The sequence below is a fragment of the Chamaea fasciata genome, unplaced genomic scaffold (assembly GCF_029207755.1).
Source record: "Chamaea fasciata isolate MVZ Bird 193981 ecotype frontalis unplaced genomic scaffold, bChaFas1.0.hap1 SCAF_23, whole genome shotgun sequence".
Lineage (NCBI taxonomy): Eukaryota > Metazoa > Chordata > Aves > Passeriformes > Sylviidae > Chamaea > Chamaea fasciata.
The window spans coordinates 4,994,696-5,021,142 of record NW_027094108.1 but is presented as its reverse complement, the minus strand read 5'-3'; the positions used below and the strand labels follow the sequence as shown (position 1 = coordinate 5,021,142).

General features: G+C 50.9%; 1 protein-coding gene across 2 annotated transcripts in view; it reads left to right on the top strand.

The window, feature by feature from the left end:
- DISP3 (dispatched RND transporter family member 3) overlaps positions 1 to 22,511 on the top strand; it is a 38,455-nt gene extending 15,944 nt beyond the window's left edge. Inside the window, exons 2-21 of one of the 2 annotated variants that reach the window (XM_066203092.1) lie at positions 1,066 to 2,002; positions 3,209 to 3,428; positions 4,897 to 5,033; positions 5,459 to 5,593; positions 5,823 to 5,983; positions 6,314 to 6,453; positions 7,136 to 7,281; positions 8,738 to 8,899; positions 9,269 to 9,430; positions 9,873 to 9,995; positions 10,585 to 10,721; positions 11,235 to 11,416; positions 11,864 to 11,994; positions 12,092 to 12,267; positions 12,990 to 13,116; positions 13,847 to 13,992; positions 14,331 to 14,490; positions 14,871 to 14,984; positions 15,979 to 16,145; positions 16,848 to 22,511. In XM_066203092.1, the coding sequence (XP_066059189.1) occupies positions 1,075 to 2,002; positions 3,209 to 3,428; positions 4,897 to 5,033; positions 5,459 to 5,593; positions 5,823 to 5,983; positions 6,314 to 6,453; positions 7,136 to 7,281; positions 8,738 to 8,899; positions 9,269 to 9,430; positions 9,873 to 9,995; positions 10,585 to 10,721; positions 11,235 to 11,416; positions 11,864 to 11,994; positions 12,092 to 12,267; positions 12,990 to 13,116; positions 13,847 to 13,992; positions 14,331 to 14,490; positions 14,871 to 14,984; positions 15,979 to 16,145; positions 16,848 to 17,210 (4,017 nt within the window). In that variant the 5' untranslated portion in view covers positions 1,066 to 1,074 and the 3' untranslated portion in view covers positions 17,211 to 22,511. Of the gene's footprint in view, positions 1 to 1,053; positions 2,003 to 3,208; positions 3,429 to 4,896; positions 5,034 to 5,458; positions 5,594 to 5,822; positions 5,984 to 6,313; positions 6,454 to 7,135; positions 7,282 to 8,737; positions 8,900 to 9,268; positions 9,431 to 9,872; positions 9,996 to 10,584; positions 10,722 to 11,234; positions 11,417 to 11,863; positions 11,995 to 12,091; positions 12,268 to 12,989; positions 13,117 to 13,846; positions 13,993 to 14,330; positions 14,491 to 14,870; positions 14,985 to 15,978; positions 16,146 to 16,847 lie in introns of those variants that run through there. The other variant, XM_066203091.1, reaches the window with a different exon arrangement.
- The last annotated feature ends 3,936 nt before the right edge of the window (positions 22,512 to 26,447 follow it).

Below are 26,447 nucleotides of genomic sequence, written 5' to 3'. Positions count from 1 at the left end.
AAAGCTCGTAAATTTTTTTCTGGCCTGTGTGTAAATTGCTTTCAACTCCCAGGGTCAGGTAACAAACTGAACCTGTTGATTCATCCATTCAGTGACAGGGGCTACTGCCTTTGCTGCCTGGAGCCAGAAAAGAGAGTGACACTTACAGGGTCAGGACTTTGCTCTGAGGGACCACCACCTGTGGATCCCTGCCTTGGAAGGCCACTGTGAGACACAGAGGGCAAGTCTGGGAACCTGGGAAACCCCTGCTAAGGAGAGCACCTCCCAGGGATTATCCCTTTCTTTCCTGGCCAGGTCTGGGCTGATCAGGGAGGATTTCCTCCTTCGTTCCATGAAAGCAGTAACTGCTTTTTGTTCCTGGTTGTTCTGTAGGAATGGGAAAAATGCACTGCACTAACAATATCCTGCAGGAGTGGAAGGAAGGACGGCAGGTTGTTCAACCCTTTCCCTTCCCATGCTGTCAGTGGATATCCCGTCAGGAGCTAGAGCAGGGTCACAGTGAGTTCTCAGAGGGGTTGATGTGTGCAAGTGTGCATCTGCAGGTGTGGGTGTGTGTGCTTCTGGCTCTGTGTGCACGCACATGCACACCTCGTGGGAAAGATGAACGCTGCTATAAATAGCTGGGGGAAATCATTGTCAGCTCTAAAGAGAGGAGGATAACGCTCCCTTGCGTTTTGTATCTGGTAGCATGAACCATTCCTGGCTGTGGGAACCAGGTTAGCTAATTAAATGTTCCTGCTGCTGCAGTGTGAGCAGCATACTGTGAATCCCTGCAGTGTCCATGCCTGGTGCTCCTGGAGCCATGCAGAGCCTTCCTCTGCCACAGCACTGGGCGCTGGGACTGTCACTTGAACTTCTCCCTCTCTGGTTCCTCTGCCAGGCAGAGTGTGGGATACCTCATGGCAAGCCTGTTGTTTCAGTGGCTGTAGCAGGTCTGTGGGGTTTGGAAGGAGTGATGCTTTCCTCCTGAGGGAACTGGAGTGTGCCTCTGTCCTGGCTCTGCTGCTGTGAGTCTGTGGATTCGCAGCCATGCTGGCCTGACTGCTCTTTTCTATGTGTATGCAGGTGCTGGACATGGACACAGAGGATGACCCATTGTTACAGGACGCCTGGCTAGAGGAGGAAGATGAAGAGGTAGCCTTCAGCTCCCGGAAGAGGCGAGAGGGTGCTCTGCTGTGTGGGAAAAGCCCGTGCAGGGTCAGGCCCCTGTGTGTCACACTGCCTGTGTCTGGCTTCTGGAATATTGTTGGCTGGGTGTTTACCAACCCGTACTGTGCTGGCCTCATACTTTTCCTGGGCTGTGCCATCCCTGCTGTGCTTGCTGTTGTCATGTTCCTCCACTGCCCTGCCCTGGATATCGACATCTCCTACAACGCTTTTGAGATCCGCAACCACGAGTCCTCGCAGCGCTTCGATGCCCTCGCCTTGGCCCTCAAATCCCAGTTTGGGTCATGGGGGAGGAACCGCCGGGACCTGGCTGACTTTACCTCAGAAACCCTGCAGAGGCTCATCTTCGAGCAGCTCCAGCAGCTTCACCTCAACGCTTCCCATCTTGGGGTCAGCGCGCGGGTCAAGCGCAGCCCCGCCGAGGTCAGGATGAGCTCCCTGCAGCCCCAGGCCCACCTGAGCACAGGAAACCAGAGCTCCCGGATCGGGAGAGGAGCCCCACGCTGGGACTACTCCAGCACTTACATCAGTGCCAACACACAGACGCACGCTCACTGGCGCATTGAGCTCATCTTTCTGGCCCGGGGGGACTCTGAGAACAACATCTTCACCACTGAGCGCCTGGTCACCATCCATGAGGTTGAGCGCAAGATCATGGACCACCCTCGCTTCCGGGAGTTCTGCTGGAAGCCCCACGAGGTCTTGAAGGACCTGCCCCTGGGTTCTTACTCCTACTGCTCCCCTCCCAGCTCCCTCATGACCTACTTCTTCCCCACGGAGAGAGGAGGGAAGATCTACTATGATGGCATGGGACAAGATCTTGCTGACATCCAAGGTGAGCTGAGGGCCATGGGCAAGGGCTGGCATCCTCAGGGAATGCCTCTCATCAGGTTCAGGTTCAAATGAGTGATTGCCTTGTATGGAGAGGAAGATGCTGTTGGGCTGTGCCTTGAGGAATTGTCTTTTCTGCACCAAGGCCCCTTTTCAACCCTGCACCTCCAGTCACAGGTCACACAGACCCCCACAGGCAATTGAGGGGGTGTCCTGCATGGTACAGATGTCTTCTACTGACCCTTGTCCTCTGTAGATGGCTGTGGTTAACTAGGGCAATGCCAGGGCTTGAAAAGACAGTAGGGATGAGCTTCCCTGCACTACAGAGCAGATTAAAGAGGTCTGTGGGCTGTTCTGGCAGCTTGTGAGTCACCAACTAGAAAGGCTCCTACAAGGAGAGGAGGAGAAAGGCCCTGCCTCCTCCTCCCAGCTCTGTACCCTGTACTGTGCAGCTCTAGTAGAACAGAGGCTCTGGGTCGTGACAAAGAGGTGACTCATGAGGGGTCTGTGGGTGTGATGTGGCTGTGGGATGTACCCTCCATCTGTCTCCCAAGCCAGGCTGCAGAGGGTAGCTGTGCAGGACCCATGCAGGGGGAGCAAGCAAAGAATTAAGTCCATCTGTTCCAGTAACAGTTCTGCTACCAAAACAGGAAAGAGCATATTTTCTGCTCTTTCTGGTACAAACTCTAGGGAACTGGATTTTGGGAATAGATAGGCAGCGTCTCTTGGTAAGAACTAGCTGAGTGCCTCCATCTCTGCATCCCTCGCACCATCAGATGGCAGAGGTACCAGGTCACTGCAGAGCCAGGACTGCTCTTCCATGGACATTGTTTAGTTCTTGTGCTTCCAAGTATAATGGAGAAAATATTGTCCCCGTGTAAGAGAAGGAAGAGCATCCAGCAGTGGGAGTATTGATCAGGGTGTTGTTGGCTGGGGGTGCTGTGGTTCAGGTCAGTCAGGTGGAAGATGTGTCCATGATGGGGAAGTGCACATGGGCAGACACACAAGCAGTCACAGAAGAGAAATAGGATGAGAGCCGTTGCAATCCAGGTTTCCCTGGCCCTCCTTGCTCTCTGGAAGGCTGCAGCAGTCAGCGTCACTCTGAGGAAGGGCAGGATGTCTCCCAGTTTCCCTGTGGCAGACTAGACCCTGTGCCTCACCAAGACAATTAAGCAGCACCTAACAAAAGTGGCACTGCTTTCTCCTGCAGGGTCCTTGGAGCTGGCCATGACCCACCCCGAATTCTACTGGTATGTAGATGAGGGCCTGTCTGCTGAGAACAGGAAGAGCTCCCTGCTGCGGAGTGAGATCCTCTTTGGGGCGCCGCTGCCCAACTACTACTCGGTGGAGGATCGCTGGGAGGAGCAGCGCCGCAAGTTCCAGAACTTTGTCATCACCTACGTGGCCATGCTGGCCAAGCAGTCCACCAGGTGAGGCTGTGTGCAGGCAGGGCAGGTGGGAGTGCCAAAGGGCAGAGGATGGAATAGACCTTTCAGGGCAAAAGCTCTGCCTTAAGGTTCACGCCAGGGCAGACGTGCCTGTTCCACTCCGATAGCCGTGTTCCATTTGGCTTCACTGGGAAGGCACCAGGCACAGAAGGCTTGACATGCTAGCTTGGACTACTGGTCAGACTTGAACAGTGGCCATGGCATAATATTCCAGATGAAGGAGAAAGAGCATCTCCATTGAAGCTGGGCTCAGGCATGGAGTTGTGAATGATGGTGGGGAGCATGTGGCGGAAAACTACTCATAGGCTCCCCTTTACTGCCACTTCCTACTGCAGCAACATGCCAGAGACACCAACAGAGACAATGGAAAGGGGACAAAGTTTGAATCTACTGCCTGCTTTTCCACCGACTCCTCGCCTGGCATTGGATCTTTTTGCTTCCATCTTACAAATCCAGTTCCACTGGCTCAAACAGAACTGCCTTCCTGCTCTGAATTTGGCCACCACTGGTCAGATGCAGGGGATGAAATGGTCTTTACTCAAGGCTGCTCAACCCGTGGATCCAATTCTAACTTTGCTTTTTGCTCAGAGAGGTGGGGAGGGGAGTTTCAGGGCAGGATAAGTTTCAGGAAGTGCAGGCTTTCTTCACCACCAGGTCTGTATGACTTGGTTGAGCAGAGCTTTGCTCAGTGCTTGTGAGAGAGAGATGATAAAATAGAGCTAAGAGGGCTAAAAGAGCATCCCAGTACTCAGGCAGCTGACAGAAGGCTGTGCATCCCAGTCTCTGTACCTTCTTAGACTCCAGCTTTCTGTTGCCCTTAGTCTCAGAACTTCCCAGAGTGAAGGGATGCTGATCTTCAAAGGCAGGTTGGAATGCAGGCAGCCATGGAGCATTCTCAGCAATGGGCTGGGAAAGCAGGTTGTGATTCTGACAAGCCAAAAGGGAACTGAGGCCAAGGCTCAGTTCCAAAGCTCAGATCCCTAATAGCCTCCTATGGTGCAGCATTATTGTAGTCCTGGTTAAATTATGTTGGATTACTTCTGCTCTGAGCCTGCTTCCAGAGGCAGAAGCTGGTAAATCATATGGTTTCTGATTAAGGTCTCACTCTGCCTGCATCCACTGTGCTCATATAATAAGCAGTGATTAGGATTCCAGATGGGATTGTTTTTGAAGGCTCCAGGAACTGTCTATTAGTACCTAAGAACCACCATGCAGTGGAGGAATTTTAAAAGTATTCGACCTGCTCTTTATTTTTCTCCTTCCCTGTGTGAATTTCACCTCCAGCAGCAACTTTGTTCAACCTGCTCTCAGTGCTGTTTTCTCAGAGAACTGCCAGGTTATTAGAGCAGTGACCTCCTTTGGCTCTGGAGGAGATGCTGTGCTTTAAACCACCTGGGTCTGCTCCTTTTGTGCTCAACTCTTCTTCTTCTTTCCTATCTTCCCACCCTAGCAAAGTCCAGGTGCTGTATGGAGGGACAGATTTGTTTGACTATGAAGTGAGGAGGACTTTCAACAATGACATGTTGCTGGCCTTCATCAGCAGTAGCTGCATAGCTGTCTTGGTCTACATCCTCACTTCCTGCTCAGGTAGGCCGGAGTCGCAGCTACCCTGTTCTAACACAGATCCAAATGTGCCATGTCTCTCTGTGTCTGTGAGAGCCAAGGAGAGACTCTGATGCCCTGGCACCAGTGTGGCACAGCAGCATGCAGAAGGGCAAGCCAGTCTGATTCCTCAGAGCTGAGATTTATGGGCAGGGTGAGGGAAAGGCTCCCAGGAGATGAGGAATAAGATGCAGATGCCCATCTTGCTAACACTGGCATAAATGTGATTTAATTTTTTGCATGAGTCTCATGGTAAAGAGTCTGCAAGCAGTACTCCTGCAGCCCTGAGCTGTTCTCTTGTCACCAACACACCCATGGGAGCCAGTATCCTAACAGGGCGGGTGGGAGATGTCTGTTCTCCTGCGGGTGGCCAGATATACTATTTTTTCCGTGTTTCTTTTCTGCTGTAGTGTTTCTGTCATTCTTTGGCATTGCCAGCATTGGGCTAAGCTGCCTGGTGGCTCTGTTCCTGTACCACGTCGTCTTTGGGATCCAGTATCTGGGTATACTCAATGGTGTGGCTGCCTTTGTCATCGTGGGGATTGGTAAGCTCATCTTTACTCAAAGCCTGTGCTTTACCTGTGCTGCCTTGCCCTGCCTTCTGTCTGCAGGAGAGGAGAAGGTGATGGTGGCAAAGGCAGATTGAATTTTCAGGCCCTTTTCCATTACCTGTAAGTTTAATATCTGCAGGTCAAATGTCAAGGGGGAAATCAGATTTTTAGCAGGTATCACTCGTGTGGGCAGAGTATCAATATCTCTGCTGTCTTTTTCCAGGAGTTGATGATGTCTTTGTTTTTGTCAACACCTACCGCCAAGCCACCCACCTCAAGGACCTGCGACTGCGCATGATCCACACTGTGCAGACAGCAGGGAAGGCCACCTTCTTCACCTCCCTGACCACAGCTGCAGCATATGCTGCCAACATCTTCTCTCAGGTACCCTGCACCTTTGGGATTTGGGGTTTCCATTTCAGGAACCTGCCAACCCCATCTGTCCTCTCCTTCAGCAGTGGGCTGCCAGAGCTGCTTCTTACAGGGCTGTCTCTTACAGCCCTGTAAGGTGGTGGGGTATCCAAGGAAATACTTCTGTGCCACTGATAAAACAGGCTCTGTCTCAGTGCTTTACCTGCCAGGTTTGCTGATTGTCGTGACTGAGGTCAGCATGTGTTATTCTCAGGTTCCTCCAGACATCTCTTCCTTGCCTGCTGTCTCTCCAGCAATCCTGCCCCAGTTGATCCCAACCCTGTGTTCTCTCTCTTCATGTAGATCCCAGCTGTGCATGACTTTGGACTCTTCATGTCACTGATTGTGTCCTGCTGCTGGGTAGCTGTGCTCTTCACCATGCCAGCTGCTCTTGGAATATGGACCCTTTTTGTGTCCCCATTAGAGAGCTCCTGCCAAGCCAGGTGAGCTCTGGAGCCTGTGGGTGGGAAGCTTGTGGAATTTGCAGTCAAGGAGGTTTGCAAATTCCTTCCCTGTCATCTCAGTTATCCTCATTTCCCTTGGGCAGCTTGGCTTTGGCTCTGACAGAAGGGGAATTTAAGTTCTGCCATTCCAGATTGGAGCAAAATGGAAGGGTCAAATCCCAGTCTCATTCTCTCTCAGTCAATCCTCTTGGTTGAATCCCATGGAGCATTGGACCATTTGTTGTGGAGCATTTAATGCACAGCTAAACCTTCAATTGGTGGAGACAAAAGCCCTGCAAGGCAGACAGATCACCATTGCTCCTGCCTGTGAGCACAAGTGGAGATTTGTGTTTGAATGTCAGCACATTTCCTCTTCCCCTGCTCTTTAGCACTGCAGATGACCTGGCCTGATTTTATTCATTAGCAGGGGGATGAACTGCTCAAACTCCCATCACTCAGCACCCAGTGTCCAGGGCTCAGCCCTGCTCTGTGTATCCAGCCCAGCCCTTGCCCTCTCAGCACTTAGCAATGGAATTTGCTCCTGGCACTGCCTGTTGTCTTTCCAAATAATTGGAGCAGGTTGTTGCTGTGCTCCTTGCCTCTGAAGGAGCCCACTGGTTACTCTTCACAGGATATGTGGCTTAAAACTCTTGCCTTTGTCTCCTTTCCTGTCTGAATCCAGCTGCAGTCAGAAGTGCACCAAAAAGAGTGCCTTGCACCTGGCTGAAGATCTCTTCATTGCCTCAGACACAACCTCCAGAGCAGGCCGAGAGACCCTTCCCTACCTTGACGATGACATCCCGCTGCTCAGCGTGGAGGAGGAGCCTGGTATGTGTCTGCCCCTCGGTGCCTTTAGGGGGATCACCCTGCCCTCCTCATCCTGCAGTTCTCCCTACCCCTGACACTGGTCCTTGCCTCAGTTCCCAAATTTTAAGCTGGAGATGGTGCCATTGTGAGGTTGTAGGAGTCAGAACTCAGTATTCTTTCTAAGTTTGCTTTGGGATCTTCAGTGGGTGTCAGTGCATGCTTTCTTAACTACTCTGCTAATTCTCTTGGGTCCACTGTAGTCTGCTTTCTGTCTGGAATCACTGATTGTGATGTGGATGTAGCCACGGAACATCTAATCTGTAACACCAGGACAGCTCGTGGAGTGAAGTTTTCCCTTCTTCCCTGCCATTTGGAGCACTGCATTTGGGAAGCAGGAGAAAGAACGCTGTTGCTCTCCAGCACCAGCCCCTAGAGCAGCTCCTTTATCATGGTGTGAGGAGGGCAGTGACCTGCCTGATATCACATAAGCAATCTAGAAAAGAAGCCCAGAAATTCCCTATCTGTTGTTGTTAGGAGATAATCCGTCCAGCCCTGATCCCAAGAAAAAGTGCTTACAGGGTCGTGCTCTCTTGTACTTGGCTTTTAAAAGTTGCTGAAATATCTTCCTTTTAAAACCCCCAACAGCAGTGGTCAGGGCAGTGAGTATCTTTCAGGCCTAGAAGCAAACTGAAACTGGAGATAACTAAATCAGTTCCATGGCATGGGCAGAGCCCTTGCTGCAGAGAAGGCTCTGAGATGCCTTTGACAGGCAGGCAGAGAAGCTCTGGCTCTGTGCTGCAAGAGTTCTCCTTAGTATGCCAGAGCCACATGCAGTGGTGATGTATGGAAATAATCCCTCTCTTCCCTGCAAACAGCAGAATGTTTTCCTCAGGGCTCCTGGGCATCAGGGAACTGTGAAGAAGCAAAGCAGCTTGTTCCAGTCGCTGCCCAAGCATGGATTGTAGGTTTGGCTGTACAGTGTGCCAGGCATGCTTCATCTCACTACAGCAAGTGCCCACTTCTCATTCAGAGAAGGGAGCAGTTCCCTTGGCATCCCTGATCTGGAGATTAGAGAATCAGGGAGGAGCCAGGCTGCAGTCAGGAAGAGGTCAGCTGTGTGTAATTAGCAGTAAGACATATTCAGTGGGACAGGGACAAATTTTGCTTGGCCCCAGAAGCGTGCAGTGTCCCTGTGACCTTATGGACAGTGTTCGTGGGTTTTGGCAGAGCAAGGAATTGCCTGAAGCATAGATTTGGACAGGGCTATGGATTTAAATGTGTAGCTGTTGCATGGCAGTGACTTGGCAAAGATGCTTCTTAAAACATCCTGGAGTCACTGCCTCTGCCAGGGTCTTGCTCCATCCCTTTAACTTAAGTGAGTTGTACAACACCTTGCAGAAGATATGATAAAGGAGAGCAGAGAGCTCTGAGAGACACTCATGACACTGAGACTGCTTTTGATTTCTCTCTATTCTAGTCTCCCTGGAAATGGGGGATGTCCCCTTGGTGTCTGTGATGCCAGAAAATCTGCAGCTCTCTGCAGAGAAGAGGAAGCAGGGTCACTTGATAACTCATCTGCAAGAGCTGCTGGAGCACTGGGTGCTGTGGTCTGCAGTGAAGAGCAGATGGGTGATTGTGGGTAAGAAAGGAGGCGAGTTGCATCTACGTGGGTTTTAGAGGGTTTGACATTTCAATCAGTGTCCAAGCCTTAATTGTTAGTGACAAGAGGTGAAAAAAGGGACATGGTAAATGACTTCTAACACAAGTGGAAGAGTGCTCCCAGAACAGTCAGTCCCTAAGGGACTTTGCCATCCCTTTCTTACTCAGATCTAAAGTGGCAAATCCCGCTGGAGTTTTTTCCAGGCATGGAGCTTATTACAAGAAAGCCCAGCTGCCAGTGTGCTTTAGTGGCTGTTCTTTTTCCAGCTGAAAATACCATCTTCCTACCACATGCCTGTAGTGTGAAGTGCATGTAGGGTCCTACACTTACCCAGGTTTCTCCTTGCAGGGCTCTTTCTCCTTGTTTTGCTCCTGTCCATATTCTTTGCCAGCCGCCTCCATCCCGCCAGCCGTGCTCCAGTCTTGTTCCGGCCAGACACAAACATCCAGGTGCTGCTGGACCTGAAATACAACCTCAGTGCTGAGGGTGTCTCCTGCATTACCTGCTCAGGTGAGAACACTGGTCCCCAAACCATGGTGGGTGCAGCCCAGCCTGGCCTAAGCCCTGGAGTGGAGGAGCTGAAATGTGAGGCAGACACCTGCAATGTTCAAATATCTCACTGGACATTGGATGGACCCCATGGAAAGGAGGCACACATTGGGAATGGGATGGTTGAGTTGCCTGAGTGGAGTATTTAGAAAAGTATTTCATGCTTTAGCTATGGAACAGTCCCTTCACAGACCATGAAAACTGACTGTTTTCACTCATAGGTGCTGGTCTCATGTCAGTGCCCAGCTGAGGGTGTGTGGCAGTGAGGGTCTGTGGTGCTGTGGCACTGTGTTGCCTGCTCAGGGTTTGGTATTCAGCAGCAGAGTCTGTGGTATGGCACAAGCCTGGTACATCTTTTCTCATGCCATTCACTCTTTCCTCCCTGACTAACCTTGTGGGACAGGTTTGTTCCAGGAAAAGCCCCACAGTTTGCAGAACAACATCCGAACTTCCTTGGAAAAAAAGAAGAGGGGCTCAGGGTCACCTTGGGGAAGCAGAGGCAGCATGAGTGATACAGGGCAGCAAGGTGAGTGGGGCATGATGACTCTGGCCACATTTGTGGCCAGGGCCCAAGGATCCACTGGAGTACAAAATAAACCACATGCTCTCTGAACAGCTGTTGGGGAATAATTCTGTTCAGGGCCTGCCCCACTGAGCCCTAGGCTGGTGCTGGATTTATGGGGCATCTTTAGAATCCCCCTTTCCCTGAATACCTACTGCTCTCTGGGACATGGTCCTGTAACCCAGGTGGCAATATCATCTAGTGTCATATCCCTCTGATCTGAGTTCAGGGCTAGGAGTTCAAAGCTTTCACATCCCAGTCCTGTTCACAACCTTGTTGGTATGTCACAAGAGCAGTAAATTCAGTTTGCAAGGGGATAAAACAGTTATTGGGCCAGGTCCCAGGATGACATGAATCAATAAGCCATGAGGAATTGCTGCAGCTCAGGATGTACTTGTGATAGCCTTGAGAGGTGTGCTGTGCTGCCACAGGGCAGAGGCTGTGCCTGGTGTCCCAGAGCAGAAAGCAAACCATAAGAACCCTCCTTTGCTCTGCCTGTAGGATTTGCTGATTGAGAAGTACCACTAAACCTCATGCCCTCTGTTTTGTTCAGAGCTCCAGGGGACTGTGTATATCTCCAAGTCCAGGAGCAAGGGAAGGCCAGCCATCTACAGATTTTCACTCAATGCCAGTGTCCCTGCGCCCTGGCAGATGGTGTCACCGGGGGACGGGGAGGTGCCTTCGTTCCAGGTAAGTCAGTCCAGGATCTTGGACCCCTCTAGCAAGAGGGCAGCACTCAGCAGGTGAGCACAAGAGCCTCCTCCTGTCTCTCCATGGGGTCCCGTGTAGCTTTGGTGACATTTTCAGGGCACCGCAGTAGGGTAGTTAACACAGAACGCATTGTGCTTGGCATCATCCAAGATGATACCTTGGGGTGCCACAAGACTTCACCTGTTGCTGTTGTGAGGTGACTGTCAGTGATGGGAGCAAAACTATGGGTGTCACTAGGGCAAATGTCCCTCGCCTGGGCAGAGCAGCCACCATTCAGCCCAGGCCACTGGGAATGGGGGTGTTAAGGGGCCCATCACACACTGGCCATCGCTGGGAAAGGGGCAGGCTGGGGGCTGGCTGGGGCCGTGCCTGCAGTGCTCATTCTGTGTGGCTGTGCCAGTGCTCAGGGAGGAGGGGAGAGTGTGATGCTAATGTGCAACAGGCTGCAACCCTGTGGAGTTAAGTGTCTGTTTTCATTAATCCATTGCTTAGGTGTATAGAGTGCCTTTCGGTAACTTCACCAGGAAGCTGACAGCTTGTGTGTCCACAGTAGGGCTGCTTAAGCAGATGAGCCCCAGGAAGTGGATGATGACCACCTTGTCCTGTGACACCAAGAAGGGCTGGAAGTTCGATTTCAGTTTCTACGTGGCCTCCAAGGAGCAGCAGCGAACACGGTAACCTTCCAAAACCCCCTCCAGGACGAGGCAACAGAAACAGCGCAGCTGAGAGGCTGATGGCAGATGCCTAATGGCCAGCGCTAGTCCTGCCCTCAGTCAGTGACATCCATGGCTCTAGAATTTGCCTTGCTGCATATATGCCCCATCTCTGCAGTCACTTGGCAGGCCCATAGCAGCATTAACATGTAAAAGGCTTGACACACAGTGGCTGGGAGCTTCTTTGGGTGGCAGAAAGATGTTGCTGTTTTGGTTCTTGCTCTTACCCACCTGAACTCTTGGGCTGACCAGGCAGCACAGAATATGCAAAGCCTAAGGTTACAGGTCTGCAGATGTTCACCTTTCCCTTTGCTTCTTTCCCTGAGAACATCTGTTACCATGTAACGCTTCGGACGCTTCATCTTTTCTCCCTCTGTTCCCCCATAACAAACTTTCTTTGCTGCACAGGAAACTGTATTTTGCCCAGTCACACAAGCCCCCTTACCACGGCCGAGTGTGTGTGGCACCTCCAGGCTGTCTGCTCAGCTCTAGCCCAGATGGCCCCACCAAAGGCATCCTGTACGTTCCCAGCGAGAAAGGTAAGCTGATGAGGCCCTGTTCAAACCTGCCAAGATCCAGAGAATCAGACCTTTTCTGCCATCTAACCTAACCAACCCTTTATTCTGTGTTTGACAGCAGCACCCAAAGCAAAGCTGTCAGCCACATCTGGATTTAACCCCTGCATGAACACAGGCTGTGGGAAGCCAGCGGTGCGGCCACTGGTGGACACGGGAGCCATGGTGTTCGTGGTGTTCGGGATCAGAGGCGTGAACCGCACCAGACGCCCGGACAACCACGTCCTTGGAGACATGGTACACCTGGTCCGGCATGCTCGGGGCTGGCAAGACAGGGACAGGCTCTCTGGATGGTGTTTAGGTCATACCCACAGCCCAGGGGGGTCCAGCAGTCTGGGCAGAGGTTGTAGCATTGCGATGAGCCAGTACGGTTCTGTTGTAGCAAATTGACAAAATGATGGAGATCAGGAGGTCCTTACTGAAGAAAAGACTTCAGACTTTCCAGAAAATCCCTCTGAGTGCAATATATAACCTTCCAATTTTGAGTCTGAACCTGGCTTTCTTCAGGATTTTAGAAACAAAGCCATCTTGAGCGCAGTACAAAATCTCACTACAAATTCAAGACTGAGGGAACTGATATTTTTCTATAATATGTATCTTGTTCTCTATAATATATCTCGTTATGAAATATTAACAGAAAGTAAAAATCAATTACTTTAGGGAAAGGTTACTAAATGTGACTTTTCTAGAAACAGCTTAGCTCTGAGATCTGATACCTTGACACATGACAGTCTTTCCCTAGAAAAATTATGCTTAGCTTGGCTGATGCACTTCAGCTTTCTGCTGTTCTTCCTGCTCTGTGATTTGTTCTTCCTGCTCTGTGCAAAATCAGCCTTTGCCTGTTTCCTCTGAAGGGGCAGGGAGAAATGCAGGCAGTGGAGCAGGCAGGAAGCTGGAGTGCCAGTTGCTGTGTGTATGTCTCACGTGTGGTGCTCTTGCATTGTGTCTCCTTGTGAAAGGGCAGTGTTATCTACGATGACAGCTTTGACCTCTTCAAAGAGATTGGCAACCTGTGCCGCCTCTGCAAAGCCATTGCCAGCAACTCTGAGCTGGTGAAGCCCGGAGGGGCTCAGTGCCTGCCCTCGGGTAGGTTAGACTAACTCCTCTGCAGCCCTACCTGTGCTTGCTTGAGCTGGGGTCCTCAACAGCAAACCAGAAAGGGTGACTGCTTCTTGCTGTCTCCTTTTCTTCCCCAGGCAGCTTGACCCTTCTAGAACATGTCATTGGTTGTGCGTTTGTTCTTTCCAGTCACGGGTATTGCTTGAGATACAATCTTTTGATTCAGTAAATATCTCCTTAGTAGCTCCTGAATAGCAATGAACTCGCACCTGATCTCGTTGCAGTGAGGCTCCTCACTGTCTCTGTGGATTTGCATACCTGACCAGTGACCATCTCTCTCAGCTTCAGAGGTCACAAGGTTGTGGAGCTGAGCCTAGGAAGTGGATATTGGCTTCAGGCTAAAAGTCAGTTTCATGCCTGGAACAAATCCCTGCCAGGCCAGGCAGAGAGCCCTCAGCGCTTGCTCTTTGTGCTGCTTCCTGACAGCTGGGGACAAACAGCAGTGGCACTGTCCTGTTCCATGCTGATGACAGAGAATGTCCTTGGAAGCTGCAGCAGCTGAGAGCTGTGATGCCAAGACCTCAAAGGCTTTGGCAAACCAGAGTGGCAAGGGGAGGCAGCTGCAGACAGATGGGTCCTGCAACTCTCTTGGGGCTCTCACTTTGGGTTGTTGGTTGGGATTTTTTTCATCCCCTTGCTCCAGTGTGCTTCCTTTCCCTGTTCTGCCCTCCATCTCTTCCTCTTTCTTTCTCTCCAGGTTACAGCATCTCGTCCTTTCTGCAGATGTTGCACCCCGAATGCAAGAATATCCCTGAGCCAAACCTGCTGCCTGGGCAGCTCTCTCACGGGGCAGTGGGGGTGAAGGATGGGAAGGTGCAGTGGATTTCCATGGCATTTGAATCGGTGAGCACAGGGCATTACCTGGTTACATTGTCATCAGTTTCATCTTGTTACTTTTGGGGGTTTAGCTCTGCTCTTTCTGCCCTGGCCTCTTCCGTTTGCAGCCATCATTTAGTGCTCATTAGCATTTGTTGCAGACAGATGCCTGCACTCACAAGTTGGTAGAAGTGGCTTCTTACACCACAATTAGCTCAGGCAAATAGCTGGTGACAGATTTGCCCAAATGCCACTGCCAGTTCTTCCTGGTGCTGCCACTCGAGCTAGGTCGTTCTGCCCTTTTCCTTGCCATGCATACCCTGCGCAAAGAACGGAACATGAGTGATGTGTTTGTCCTGTTACAGACAACCTACAAGGGGAAATCGTCCTTCCAGACATATGCTGACTATCTGAAATGGGAGACGTTCCTGCAGCAGCAGCTCCAGCTCTTCCCAGAGGGCTCTGCTCTCCGGCATGGTTTCCAGACCTGTGAGCACTGGAAGCAGATTTTCATGGAGATTATAGGCAAGTGCCTGCCATGTTTCTCTCCCTGGGGAACCCATGCCCTCTGATACATCTTCACAGCACACTCCATCCCATATGGTGGGCATGGGTTATATCTGCAGTCCCTGCCATTGCTGTGCAAGCTCCTAGAGCCCGTTCCTGCCCTAAGCAATGTGTATTTGTCAAAATTAGGCAAAGCCCAAGGAAATAGGTAAGGGAAGGGACTCAGCTCTGCTGATGAGAGATTCAAGAAACCGATCACCTTCCGTCCACTTTCATCCTCCCCTTCCTGTCTTCCCCAGTGTGAGTCCCTGCCTGCCTTGTTGCCAGCAGGAACATGGTGCCTTTCTCATCGAGCTGTCACCTTCCAGGATTCATATCAGCTGGCTGTTTCCTTCCAGGAGTGCAGAGCGCCCTGTATGGTCTTGTCCTCTCGCTGGTCATCTGTGTGGCTGCTGTGGCAGTGTTCACCACACACATCCTCCTCCTGCTGCCAGTGCTGCTCAGCATCTTAGGTAAAAACACCAATTCCAGTGTGTCAGGCTTTCACCTTTCCTGAAATAGATGGATTGTGGCACTGCTGGTTCGCTGGTGATTTGAACTGAATTGCTTGTATTCTGTGTAAACCCTTTTGGCTCTCTGGGAGCCAGTGCTGGAGAGCAGACTGGCTAAGTGAACAGAAAAAAATCTCAACAAATGCACAGGAACTTCACTGGGAAAGTAGATTTGTGTGTCTAATTCCCAGTGTGTTTTATCTACACAATCCCTTCTATTTGTTTAAATAAGGGGTTTAGCTACACAAATGCCATCCCTACCTGTTATGTGTAATAATGTGATTAAGTCCCACAAGCTCTGAATAACAGTTGTACTACTTTCCAAGAACCTGCACCATGGCTACAGTTTCCAAGCAGTGGGAGATGTTAAAAGTGGAGTATTTTAGCAGTTTTTTAGTATTTGAAGCAAAATTGTAAATAGCTTCCTCTCCCTGGCTGGTGATTTGATAATATTGTGGCCTAACTGTGTTGCTAAACTTCTCAGTTTAAAAATCCAATCCATCAATTTGAAACCACTTAGTCTCCCACATATTACTCACAAGCTAACAGTACTCTTTGCCTTTAAAGAAGTGTGCTCAGCCTCTGTGTAACTCTAGCAGGCAAAACAACAGGCAAAACAACAGGCTCCCTTTCCTGTGGCGCTTGTGTGCACACACAGACACTTGTCCGGGCTTGGATTCGTTTACCAAGAGTTAGTTTAGATTGGCATCAGTCTGTCAGTTTGCCTGCTACTTAACTGGGTGTTCCACTAGGCCCAGCACGTCTGGTCACCTTAGGAAATGGTGCCTGTGCTAAGGGAAGGTGAGGGAACTGTTTGTCTCAGTGGCAGGGGGAGTGGGTACCAGATTCAGGCTGGGTGGCACACAGACCTGTGGGGTATGATCCCAAACTCCCCAGGCTTGTGCAGCAGTCCCAGAGTCCTTTACATTTGCCTAACAACACCTTCCTCACACAGGGGTCGTCTGCCTTGTGGTGACCATCATGTACTGGTCTGGCTGGGAAATGGGAGCTGTGGAGGCCATTTCCCTCTCCATCCTCGTGGGCTCCTCTGTCGATTACTGCGTGCACTTGGTGGAGGGCTACCTGCTGGCAGGGGAGAACCTGCCACTCCACCAGGCAGAGGTGAGCTCTGTTCTTCCTACAGCCTTGCGTTCTTTCCTCTGGTGCCCTCCATGCCACTCAGCTGTGATGCAGGATGCATGATAGGCAAGGGGGGCTGTGTCCTGGCACCCTCAGAGCACCCCTGGGCTATTTGGTATTTGCTGTTTGTCCAGCTGACAGCTCCAAACTGTGAGCCTGTTTTTCATTCAGCCTATTTACTGAATACAGTAAACTCAGATGAAGGTTTCCAACCCACATGGTTGTCCCTTTCTTGCTGGCCACAGCTGTGTCCAAAGCATTTTCATGTCCAAGTGAAGACAGTCTGTGCTGTAACAGCTCTACACTAATTCTGTAACCTGAAAATTGCTTTGCTGGACTGCCAGCTCACCTCTGGCCTTGTTAACATCTTTTGTCTCACTGGGAAGATGGAGATCACAGAAACCTGAGATCTCTGATGCCAGGTATAGTGTCTGCATGCAGTGCCTGTGTGGTGTAGGCCCAGCAATCAGTGTGATGTGGTGGAAAGGAGGCAAAAAATCCAGCAGCCTTTGCCTCTGCTGGGTTTTAACCCTATGGCTCTTTGCTCAGAATTGTCTGAGCTGCACTCAGGCAGCCTCTTCGTCCTGGACTGGGATTGTATAGTCTAAGCCACCGTCTCAAAGCCTGAAACATCAAAGTGGCCCCGTGTGGCTGTTACACTAACCCTGCTGTCCCTCCCGGCAGGACCCCACCGCCTGCAGACAGTGGAGGACGATGGAAGCGGTGCGGCACGTGGGGGTGGCAATCGTCTCCAGCGCCGTCACCACCGTCATCGCCACCGTCCCCCTCTTCTTCTGCATCATCGCCCCCTTTGCCAAGTTTGGGAAGATCGTGGCCCTCAACACGGGGGTCTCCATCGTGTACACCTTGACTGTGAGCACGGCCCTGCTGAGCACCATGGGCCCCGGCACCTTCACCCGCAGCAGGACTTCCTGCCTCAAGGCTGTGCTGGGCGTGCTCCTGGCTGGCCTGCTGGGGCTCTGCATCTGCCTTGCCCTGCTGAAGAGTGGATTTAAGATCCCCCTCTCCAATGGGACAGCCCTGTAGAAGACCCCAGGCCAAGAGCCGCGTGCTCTGTCCTCTTTGCTCCCTTTCTTTTTTCTTTTCTTCTTAAAGAATATTTTTTGTAAGAAAAAGAAGAGGAAAAAAAAAGTCCCTTTTTTCATGAAGTTTTTCAACTCCAGATGCACTTTATTTTCTAATGGGTTTTGCTCTAAACTTGTATTTATTTTGGGTAGTGATGGATGGATGACGGACAGTGAGGGCTGCCCAGGGAATACCTCAGCCCACAAATAGGAGAGGAGGAGGTTTCCTTCTCTCAGTTTTCTTTCTGCTTTCTTTTTTTCTTTTCTTGTTCTTCTAATTTATTTTTAACAAGCAGGGCTTTCTGGAGCCACAAAGCTTAAACGGGAGAATTTGGGAAGATCATGTGATCCTTTCAAAAACCCTTCCCTCCGTCCTTCCCCTCCACTTGTCCAGGGTCAGCATTGCAGCAATGACTGTTGAGGTGATGTCCTATTCCCACACCAAGCCTGTGCCTCCTTACTTGAGCCTTCAAGAACAGCAGTGAGCTGTTGGACAGGCCTGGAGACCAGGATTGTGTGGATCCCTTTGCCAGGCCCTGTGTCCAAGCCAGACCAGCAGTGAACTCGCTGCACAGGAGCTCCTGTGGGTGTCACTTTGGGATCCAAACTAGAGCTGCTTGCTGCGTGGCACCACCTGCAGCGGACCTGCTTTCATGATTCAGGGAGGGCGTTGGGACACATGGCATTACCTTCTTTCTGGAGGGACAGTGCATCTTGTACTGGGATCTCATGTGTCTGTGAACAGCCATCAGGAAGCAGATGGTGCCCTCAGCAGCCTGCCCTCCTCTCCCTCATCTCAGTAGTGAGGTCAAGGCAGCTTCAATGCCCAGTGCCCCCTGGCCACCTCGCCAGTCGCTGCCTCTGCTCTTCCTGGTGGAGAGAAAAGAGCCCTGAGGCGCCTGCAGAGCTCTTTGGTCACAGCAGTCAGCTCTTAGCCTGAGCACAAGGTAACCCCTGGGGCCAGGTAGAGCCCATAACTGGTGGTGTGCACAGCATCCTCTGTGGCAGTTCAGAGACACCCTCCTGTGCGGAGACCCAAGGGCAGCAGAGCTGCAGCTGCTGTCTGCTCTCAGCAGATGGTTGATATTAAAGTAAAATGGAATCGCAAACTGGTGCCGTTAACAAGTACATTTTAAGCATCACTGATTCTATCGTCTTTTTAAAATTCGAATAGCTAAGTGTGCATTAATATACTGCACATCTGATCCTTGGCAGGAGGGGAGGGTCAGGCCCACTGGGAGATGCACTAACCAGTATTTACAAGGATACCAATAATGTGGCCAGGAAGCAGCCCGAGTCAATTTCTTTGCATATTCCATGTCCTGGTGGCTTTGTGTTCTCTGTCTGGATCTACCTGTCTGCCTCTTTTTAAGATGAAAATTCCAGGAAGTCCAACCCCATTGCCAGCCAATTTGTGGGGCCTGCACTGCTGAGAGACTGAGCTGCTTCTGCTTGGCTCAGTGCATCCCTGCTCTTATCCCTGCCAGTCTTACACCTTCACTTTGTGTCACCCCTGTGAAACTGGATCAAATACTTGTTCCTAAAGTAGGTTCCCCAAGCTGGAGAGAGGAGTTCCTATTGTTTCCAGGTGGACTCCAGAGCAATCCTGCTGCAGGCAGTGAGGGTGATGAGGATGTGAGTAGAGCAGAATATGAGTAGTTTGGTTTCTCCTTGCTATCCCATGGCTCAGCTGAGTTACCCCTTTCTGCGAAGTGTTAAATGTTTCTTGGCACCTACCTCTAATCTGCACCAGCTCCTTCATGATGAACCCTGTGCCCGTGAATAAATAGCTCTGGAAAGGATTTTTGACTGTCCTTAAGCAGTGCTACTTTGATGGCTGCTGTGCACAGTCCTGCCCCGTCCTTGCTCCAGATTTAACTCTTGGTGGTGCCCTGAGCACTCCTAAGTGGCAGTGGCTGGAGAGGGCAAGAGTGCTGATGATGTACAGCCCCATGGGACCTGCGTGGCTGTGCAGGTGCTGCAGGGGACAGCAAGGTATCCCTGGTGCTGTGGCCAAGGATGCCCTGGCTGGTGGCTTGACTTGAACTTAGCAAACACTTCAAACCTTTTTTAGGTGATTAAAGCTGGTGGATATTTCCAGGTCAGCAAATAAGAGAATAAGGTGCTGAGGGCACCCTTAGAGGAAGTTCCTCATTCTATAAGTATGAAGAAACCTTTAAAGGCCTTTAAGAAAAGGCACAGATGTGCTTTGAATCCTGCAAGGTTGAAAGCCTATGTAAGCCCCTGGTATCCTATGTTTGTGCTCACTATAAAGAGGCTACATAATCCCCCCTGCCCCACCTCCAGTGTGATGCTGGACACACCATGCTGGGAACATTCATTCAGACACCGTGGGGAGGCAAAGAACAATTTTAAAGCAGAGGGAAAGCTTTTATGTCTCTTGGGTCTGATCTGGCAGTGTCTGATGTGCAGATAAAAATAACAAGAGTTCTTGGCACCTGACAGGATCCATCCTGTTTTCTGAAGCAGGTAGGGAAAAGGACAAGCTCCCATTTTCCCTCTCCTTCTCCAGCCAGCCCAAGTTCCCTCAGTGCAGAGGGACTGGCTGGCACTGGCAGGAGCAGGGCATCACCTTGGCTTTCATTGCCCAAAGTGCACTGGGAATGCAATGGCTAGAACGATTCAGAAGGAAGAGGGGAGACAGGGGTAAGTGCAAATTATTCACTGAGGCTTGCTGAGGAGATTGTGCCACTCCAGGAAGGAAACTGAGGCAAGGAGAGGAGGAGGAACTTAAACCAGATGTAGCAGGATGACAGAAGAGCCAGTAGAGGATCCTGGCTGATGTTTCATGCTGCAAGGACTTAATGCATGTTGTAAACTGAGACCCTGATTAAATGCAGTCATGACACTTGTCTTAGATCTAACTTAGATATTTGCCCCATCACTGCTTCACCCTGAACAGCTCTGTGGTCAGAGTGGCTGATGCTTTCTCCACATAAAATGGAGTGACAGAGACTTAAAGGTGGGACCCCACCTTCTGTAAAGCATTTAAAACATCCTGATCTCCCCAGGCATCTCTGGAGACAGCAAATGAGTAGCAGATGTGTACAGCCATGTCCATGTAGGCAGTATCATCCTTGTGATTGCAGAATACTCATAAAATTATAGAGGTAAGAAAAGGGATGGCTTTATCTGACCAAGTGTGGAGGTGGAGCCGACAGCCCTGCTGGGAATTGGTGCTCCAAGGCAGATGCTCATGGCATTGAAAAGCAAGGCCTCACCTATCTGGTGCTGTTCCAGGAGCAGATGTTCACCTTAAACAATTCCTCCACATCTTTGCCTGTCTTCTTTCTCTGATGACTCCTCTGTTTCACAGGCCATCTCCTGGGCCCCGTTGTCTTGCTGAGCAAGGTTCAGCCTTCTCCATGGTAGGTGTTCACACCTAAGGTGCTCACAGAGACTGGACTGAAGGTGGCTGGAGAAATCTCGAGAATTTCCTTAGGTGGAGGAAGCCAGGGAGTTAAACAGCTTCACACAAAGCTTTCAGTTTTGATGTTTCTAAACAGAACACATCAGAAGAGAATGCTCTGATTTTCCATTTCAAAACGATCTTGATGCAACTAAGAGGCATACAGAATTTTCAGCTGGCACGTGGCAATGAAATGTGCCTGTTAGCTGCTCACTCCTTTATTTCTTGTAAATCCTGGTTTGAGGCTTAACCTCTGAAAAGTTAGGTTACTGTTCGAGGAGGGGGTCATTCTGGAACTATGCAGTCTCCTACAAAACACAGTGGGTCTTGTCCTGCCCAGAAGTCCTCTCCCTTCCAGCATAGGGCAGTAGCAGCAGGACACTGCTCCTTGGTGCTGAAGCTCTGAGATTCATGCACAGAGCTGGTGTGACTGCTCTTTGCCTTCAGTGGAGCTGCTGAGTGAGTCCAGGGCTCCCCATGGCTGTGGACACTTGGAGAAAGTCCCTGCTCACAACAGCCCTGTCCACATTAGCTTTGGAGTAGGGAGGAGCAGAGTTGACGTGGTGTGCAGAGATCAGCATCAGAGGAAGGAAAAAGGTCCATGACTCCTCGCTCTGTTTGTTTCTTTATGTTGTGGTGCCTCTTGAGGTTTGGGCAACTGGGGCATCACATTTGGCCACTGACCTGAGGGACACCACTGGTGCCTGGCTGCCAGCCGGATGCAGCACCGTTCCCCGTCACTCTCTGGGCCCGGCCATGCAGCCAGTTCCTAACCCAGCAAAGAGTGCTCCTGTCCAAGCCGTGGGCTGCCAGCTAATCCAGGAATGTGCTGTGGGAGACAGTGCCTAAGGCCTTGCTGAAGTCCCAACAGACAACATCCACAGCCCTTGCTGCATCCACCAGGTGGGTCACTGGTTGGTCATAGAAGGAGACCAGGTTGGTCAAACACGACCTACCCCTCCTAAACCCATGGTGGCTGGGTCTGGCACCCTGGCCATCCTGTAAGTGCTGTGATGGCACACAATATAAACTGCTTCATGACCCTACTGGGTACTGTGGTCAGGCTAACTGGCCTGTAATTACCAGGATCCTCCTTCCCACCCTACTTGTGAGTGGGTGTCACACTGACCAGCTTCCAGTCATCTGGAACCTCACCAGTGTCCCGCACTGAATTTCTGCAGCAGAGCAGCCTGCCCTTCTGGAAGGTTTTGAAAGGCTTTTTGTTTAACCCCATGACATATATATATCCTCCCACACTGTCCACCAGGGAAGCTGTGCAGACTGATTTGCAGCCAGGCAGGACAAATTCAGTGTCTTGGTTACTTCTAAAATCACTCCTCACCCCAGATAGTGTGTAAGCCATAGTTTACAGGTATTTCAAAGGCTTCTGCTAACTACTCTGCCCTGGCTTAGTACCCAGGGTCCCAGAGCTAGACATCTTTCAGTGCCTGTCTCCATCCTGAGGACAGAGGTTTTTGGCTTTTTCTTCTCTGCTCCTCCTTTGGGCAATTGCTGAAGGGAGGTGGGGGGCAGGTGACCAGGGCCAGAGGCAGAGCAACGAGCAGATGAGCAGAAAGGTCTGGAGGCAGAAGCAGAACAAATGGGAGGGAGGATGGTTTAAAACATGAGGGGAGAAGAGGCATGAGCACCCCATGGACAGGGAGGGCACTGCCATTCCACCACGTTGTGTCTGGACCTTAGAGTGTCAGTTCTCAGAGTGATGTAGCACAATTCCTGATGTATGCGTGTCACTTTTGTAAGTTGTCTCCTGCCCTCACTATTTTCAGTGTTCCTTGATTTTTGGAGACCGTTGTAAATAAAAGGATTTTGACATTCGCATGTTTGGATCCCTCACTCATCACCACATCACTGTTCGTGTCCACATGCTGACTGCCAGAGTGGCACTGACAGGATCTGTGTTGTGTAAGGAATGCAGTGGGGATGAGGCCACAGGACCAGTTCCTAAACGTGCACAGGATTGTCTGCTCCAGCTGCTGAAATTGGGACTCTTAAAGCCAACTTATCACATCCAGGAGAGCTGGCAGTCTGGAAAAGGCAGTGCAGGAACCCACACAGGTCTGCAAGAGGACTGGCTTGAGCAAGAGCTTTAGCCATGGTTTGTGGAAGATTTTTACTCCTCTGTTTCATGCTGTGCTTCTTCCAGTGTCTGAAGATTGCCCCGTGCTGACTTCATGAGGATGGGGTTCACCTGCCTGCTCCTGCAGCACCGCGCTTTCCCACATCACACAATGTCTGGCATGAACTTCTGGTGGAGGTTTTGTCTCTCTGTCCTGTGCTGCAGCACCAAAGGGTTGTTCTGCACCTCCCAGGACCCCACTGAGCTGATGCAGAGAGAGCAGCAAGGGGGCAGGAGGAAAATCCCCTCAGCCCCTCATCTGCGTGTGCTCACTCTGCACCAGCTACAACACTGCTGGGAAGGGCAGCACTGACAGCACGTTGCAGCAAGAACCTCCTGTGATCTCCAGCCCTCGTTTCTATGATGAGGCCAGAATTTCTGGTGAAACATCTGCTGTTATTAAGTACCAGGAAGGCTCCAGGTCACAGCATGGCAGGTACAAAGAATGCAGCATCCACAGGAAGGAGGAATGTGTTTCCTTTAATGAGAAGTTGGGGATTGCAGGTAGGGGAGGGTTCATGCTCCACCTTGCTGCTGGGAAATTGCCAAGGCTGGAAATGGGTTGGTTTTGGTTACAAATTCAGTCCCTTGCTCCAAGAGCAGGTGTGACAGGCACTCCCTAACACACAGGCAGGGAGCTGTGGACCACAGAGGAGGCACGGGTTGTCCTTCATAGGGCTGTAGGACCGCCTGGCAGTGGTGAGTGCCCAGGGCTGCCAAGCACGGGAATGAGGGCACAGGAATATGGGGTAGGACAGCTGCAGGCATGGCTAGAGATGGGCAAGGTTTCCACAGCTCTTCAGGAAACAGCTGCTGGACTGGGGAAGGGTTTGGGACAGGGGAAGGGCCTTGGAGGAGGGATTACACAGGGTGACAGCTGCTTGGGATTCATTTCAGGCTCACAGAGGAGGGAAGGAATTGTGTTTCCATGTGGAGGAGCCTGTCCACAGGGGCTGCTGGCTCAGCCTGTGCTCATGCTGACAGTCCACTCTCCAAAACCTGCTGCCTACCATTAGCAGAGCCCCATCTCTTCTTCCAGGTGACTGTGTCTGTCTGATTAAGAGTGGAACTCAGTGCAAGCAAAAAGTCACTTATTGTGAAGTCGTGAAGTTGTCTATTGTTTCCAGAGCTTGGAATATACTCTTACATACTTATATAATCTTACAGCTTTAGGTAGAATTTCCCACTGCCAAGCAATAATCACATTATTAATGTCTCTTACCAATATTGCTTAACCACAATCTTGTGGGTGCAGTCTTATATGACTTCCTTAAAACAAAGCACCACATTCCTTCTGGCTTCCTCCCTTACCTTTCTGTAATTTGATGTTCCCTTGGCTCTCAGTGCCAGCCCGGGTCAGTTTCCTGTCCCCTCCGCTCACTTAGTGCCCTTCTCCACGCCTCCCCTGCAGGTGGCTTAAGCACAGAAATAGGGAGCTTTTAAACCTTACCTTTGCCTGACTCATTCACGCTGATGGGGGAAAAAAATAGCATTTTGGGTGGGGAGGGGGGGGGTTTATTAGCTTTTACTGCTTGGTGCTTTTCTCCCCCATGCTGTGCTCACCACCACACACATCCTCGCTGAGACAGTGCCCACGGGGGCATTGCCTGCCACTGAATTTGTCCCCCGGCTGGTTCCTGAGAGCCCCACATGGCTCATTATCCATTTCTGAGTAGCCCGGGAACAGCCTTCCCCTTTAGTTGTTCTTCCTTTTTCGCGTTTTATCATTCCCCCTCTGGGGACTGACACAGAGGGCGGACAAGAAGGATGACTCACCCTCATCCCCAGTGATTTGTCACCCTGCAAGTGACACATCTGAGTGGCTCTTCCAGGAGCTCTGGCTGCTCCGTGGGGAGCTGTGCCTCTGGGATGCCTTTTTTTTTTTATCCTCATGGCCGTTTAATTCGGTTCTTGCATGCTCCCCAACCCCTGAGGATGGTGAGGAGCAAAAGCTGGAGAGGCTGGGTGCCAGGCTTTCCTTCAGTGCAGGAGCTGAAGTGAGCCCGAAGCAATGGGAACTCCAAAAGTTTGTGGATGGTGATTTTTTAAGTGCTGGCCCACAATGCCTATTTCTTTTTACTTCCCCCTGCCCCCCCCCAAGTTAGAGCAAGTTTATTATTGAATGCAGTATGCAACAAGCAGTAGGCAAGGACAGGAAGCCTTTCATAGCACTCTGATGGGTGTTTTGACATGGAGAAAAGCAGTGAAGGAGCTGAGTAAGGCCTGAAGTGTCTTCAGCTGGGGTCAAAAAGATTGCCAAAGATTTGGTTTCAAGCCCAGATTTGAAGCAGAGAAGCTGTTTTGCCAGGTGGGGCTGTCCATGGATTAATCTGGCAGTGAAGGGCAGCCCTGGCTGGGCTGGAAGGCAGCAGCCAGTAAACCGCTTGTGGTGGGGTGTGGAGGAGAGCGAATTAAACTACAAATATAGAACATTTCTACTGCCTGCCTAAATCAGGACCCATCCTGTACATTAAAGATTCTCCTTGTGGAAATGGAGGTTGAGTGGCAACACCAAGGGGTGAATTTGGGCAGGAAGGAAGGTCCTGTGTATGGACTGGCCATACTGCTGTCCTCCTGGAGTGACAGATGTGGTTCTGTTGAAGTAATGATCTTGTAGAAGGGTGTAGTTTTCCTCTGAAGGTCCAGTGCTGGTGTAGATGGGTTGAGTCTTCCTCTGGGAATCCAGGGAAAAGGCTGCTCGAGTGTTCCAAATCTCGGTTTTTTATGCAGGTAGGAATGCTGGGCTCCTTCCCCTGTGCGGAGCATCTCCCCATGGGATGATGGAACTGTATCAGCCCTGCTGTGAGCCCATGAACAGCAGATATCCCCTGGAGGGAGGATGAGTCTGGAAGAGATAAAGAACACTGCCCCAGATGTTGAATACACAGAATATTATAGATTACATACTTTTGGTTTCATCTTGCATTGCAGCCCAAGACAGCTGGAAATACGGGAACACTGGGGCCTGGCTTACCCTGGCCACAGTGGAGTTTATGTGGGGAGTGGAAGCATGCTCTCAACTGCCCCACTGTGTGTTTAGGCATCTACTGTGGTGATAGATCTCACCCTCCAGTATGCAGTTATAATTTTCCAGCTGCTGCTGGAGGCTCAGGTTTGCTGGGCCTTTGCTGCTCCGGAGCTTTAGGGCTGAGCAGTCTGTGCAATGTGCAGCTGGTAATAACCCTGAGAGAAGAGCATGGCTTAGCACTGGAAAGCACAGAGGGCACCAGATCAGAGACACCCAGCTGAGCAGTAATTTTGTCCTCAACAGGTTATCATTGTGCGCTACTGGAGAAGTCAGACAGTGCTCTCCCAGAAAATTTTCTCTCTGCTCTCTGTTTTGCTGAGGTCATTTCTAATAAAGCTAACTACAGAAAACCAGATTCATCTTGCTCCCAATGCATGGGGAGAAGTCAATTTTTTTCTCCAGCACTGCTACTCTGAGCCCATTCCTCTGAGCTGAGAAAACTGCCTTACCCACCCGACTCTGATGACAAACCCTATCTGCTCATGTGGCAACTGAACTTTGGGGTCACTCTGGGATGGTAACTGTGCTGTGGCAACTCCCATCAGGGTTTACTGTCTGTGTGGGACAGAGCTGGGATGGCTTGGCAGGCAGAGCCACGCACCCT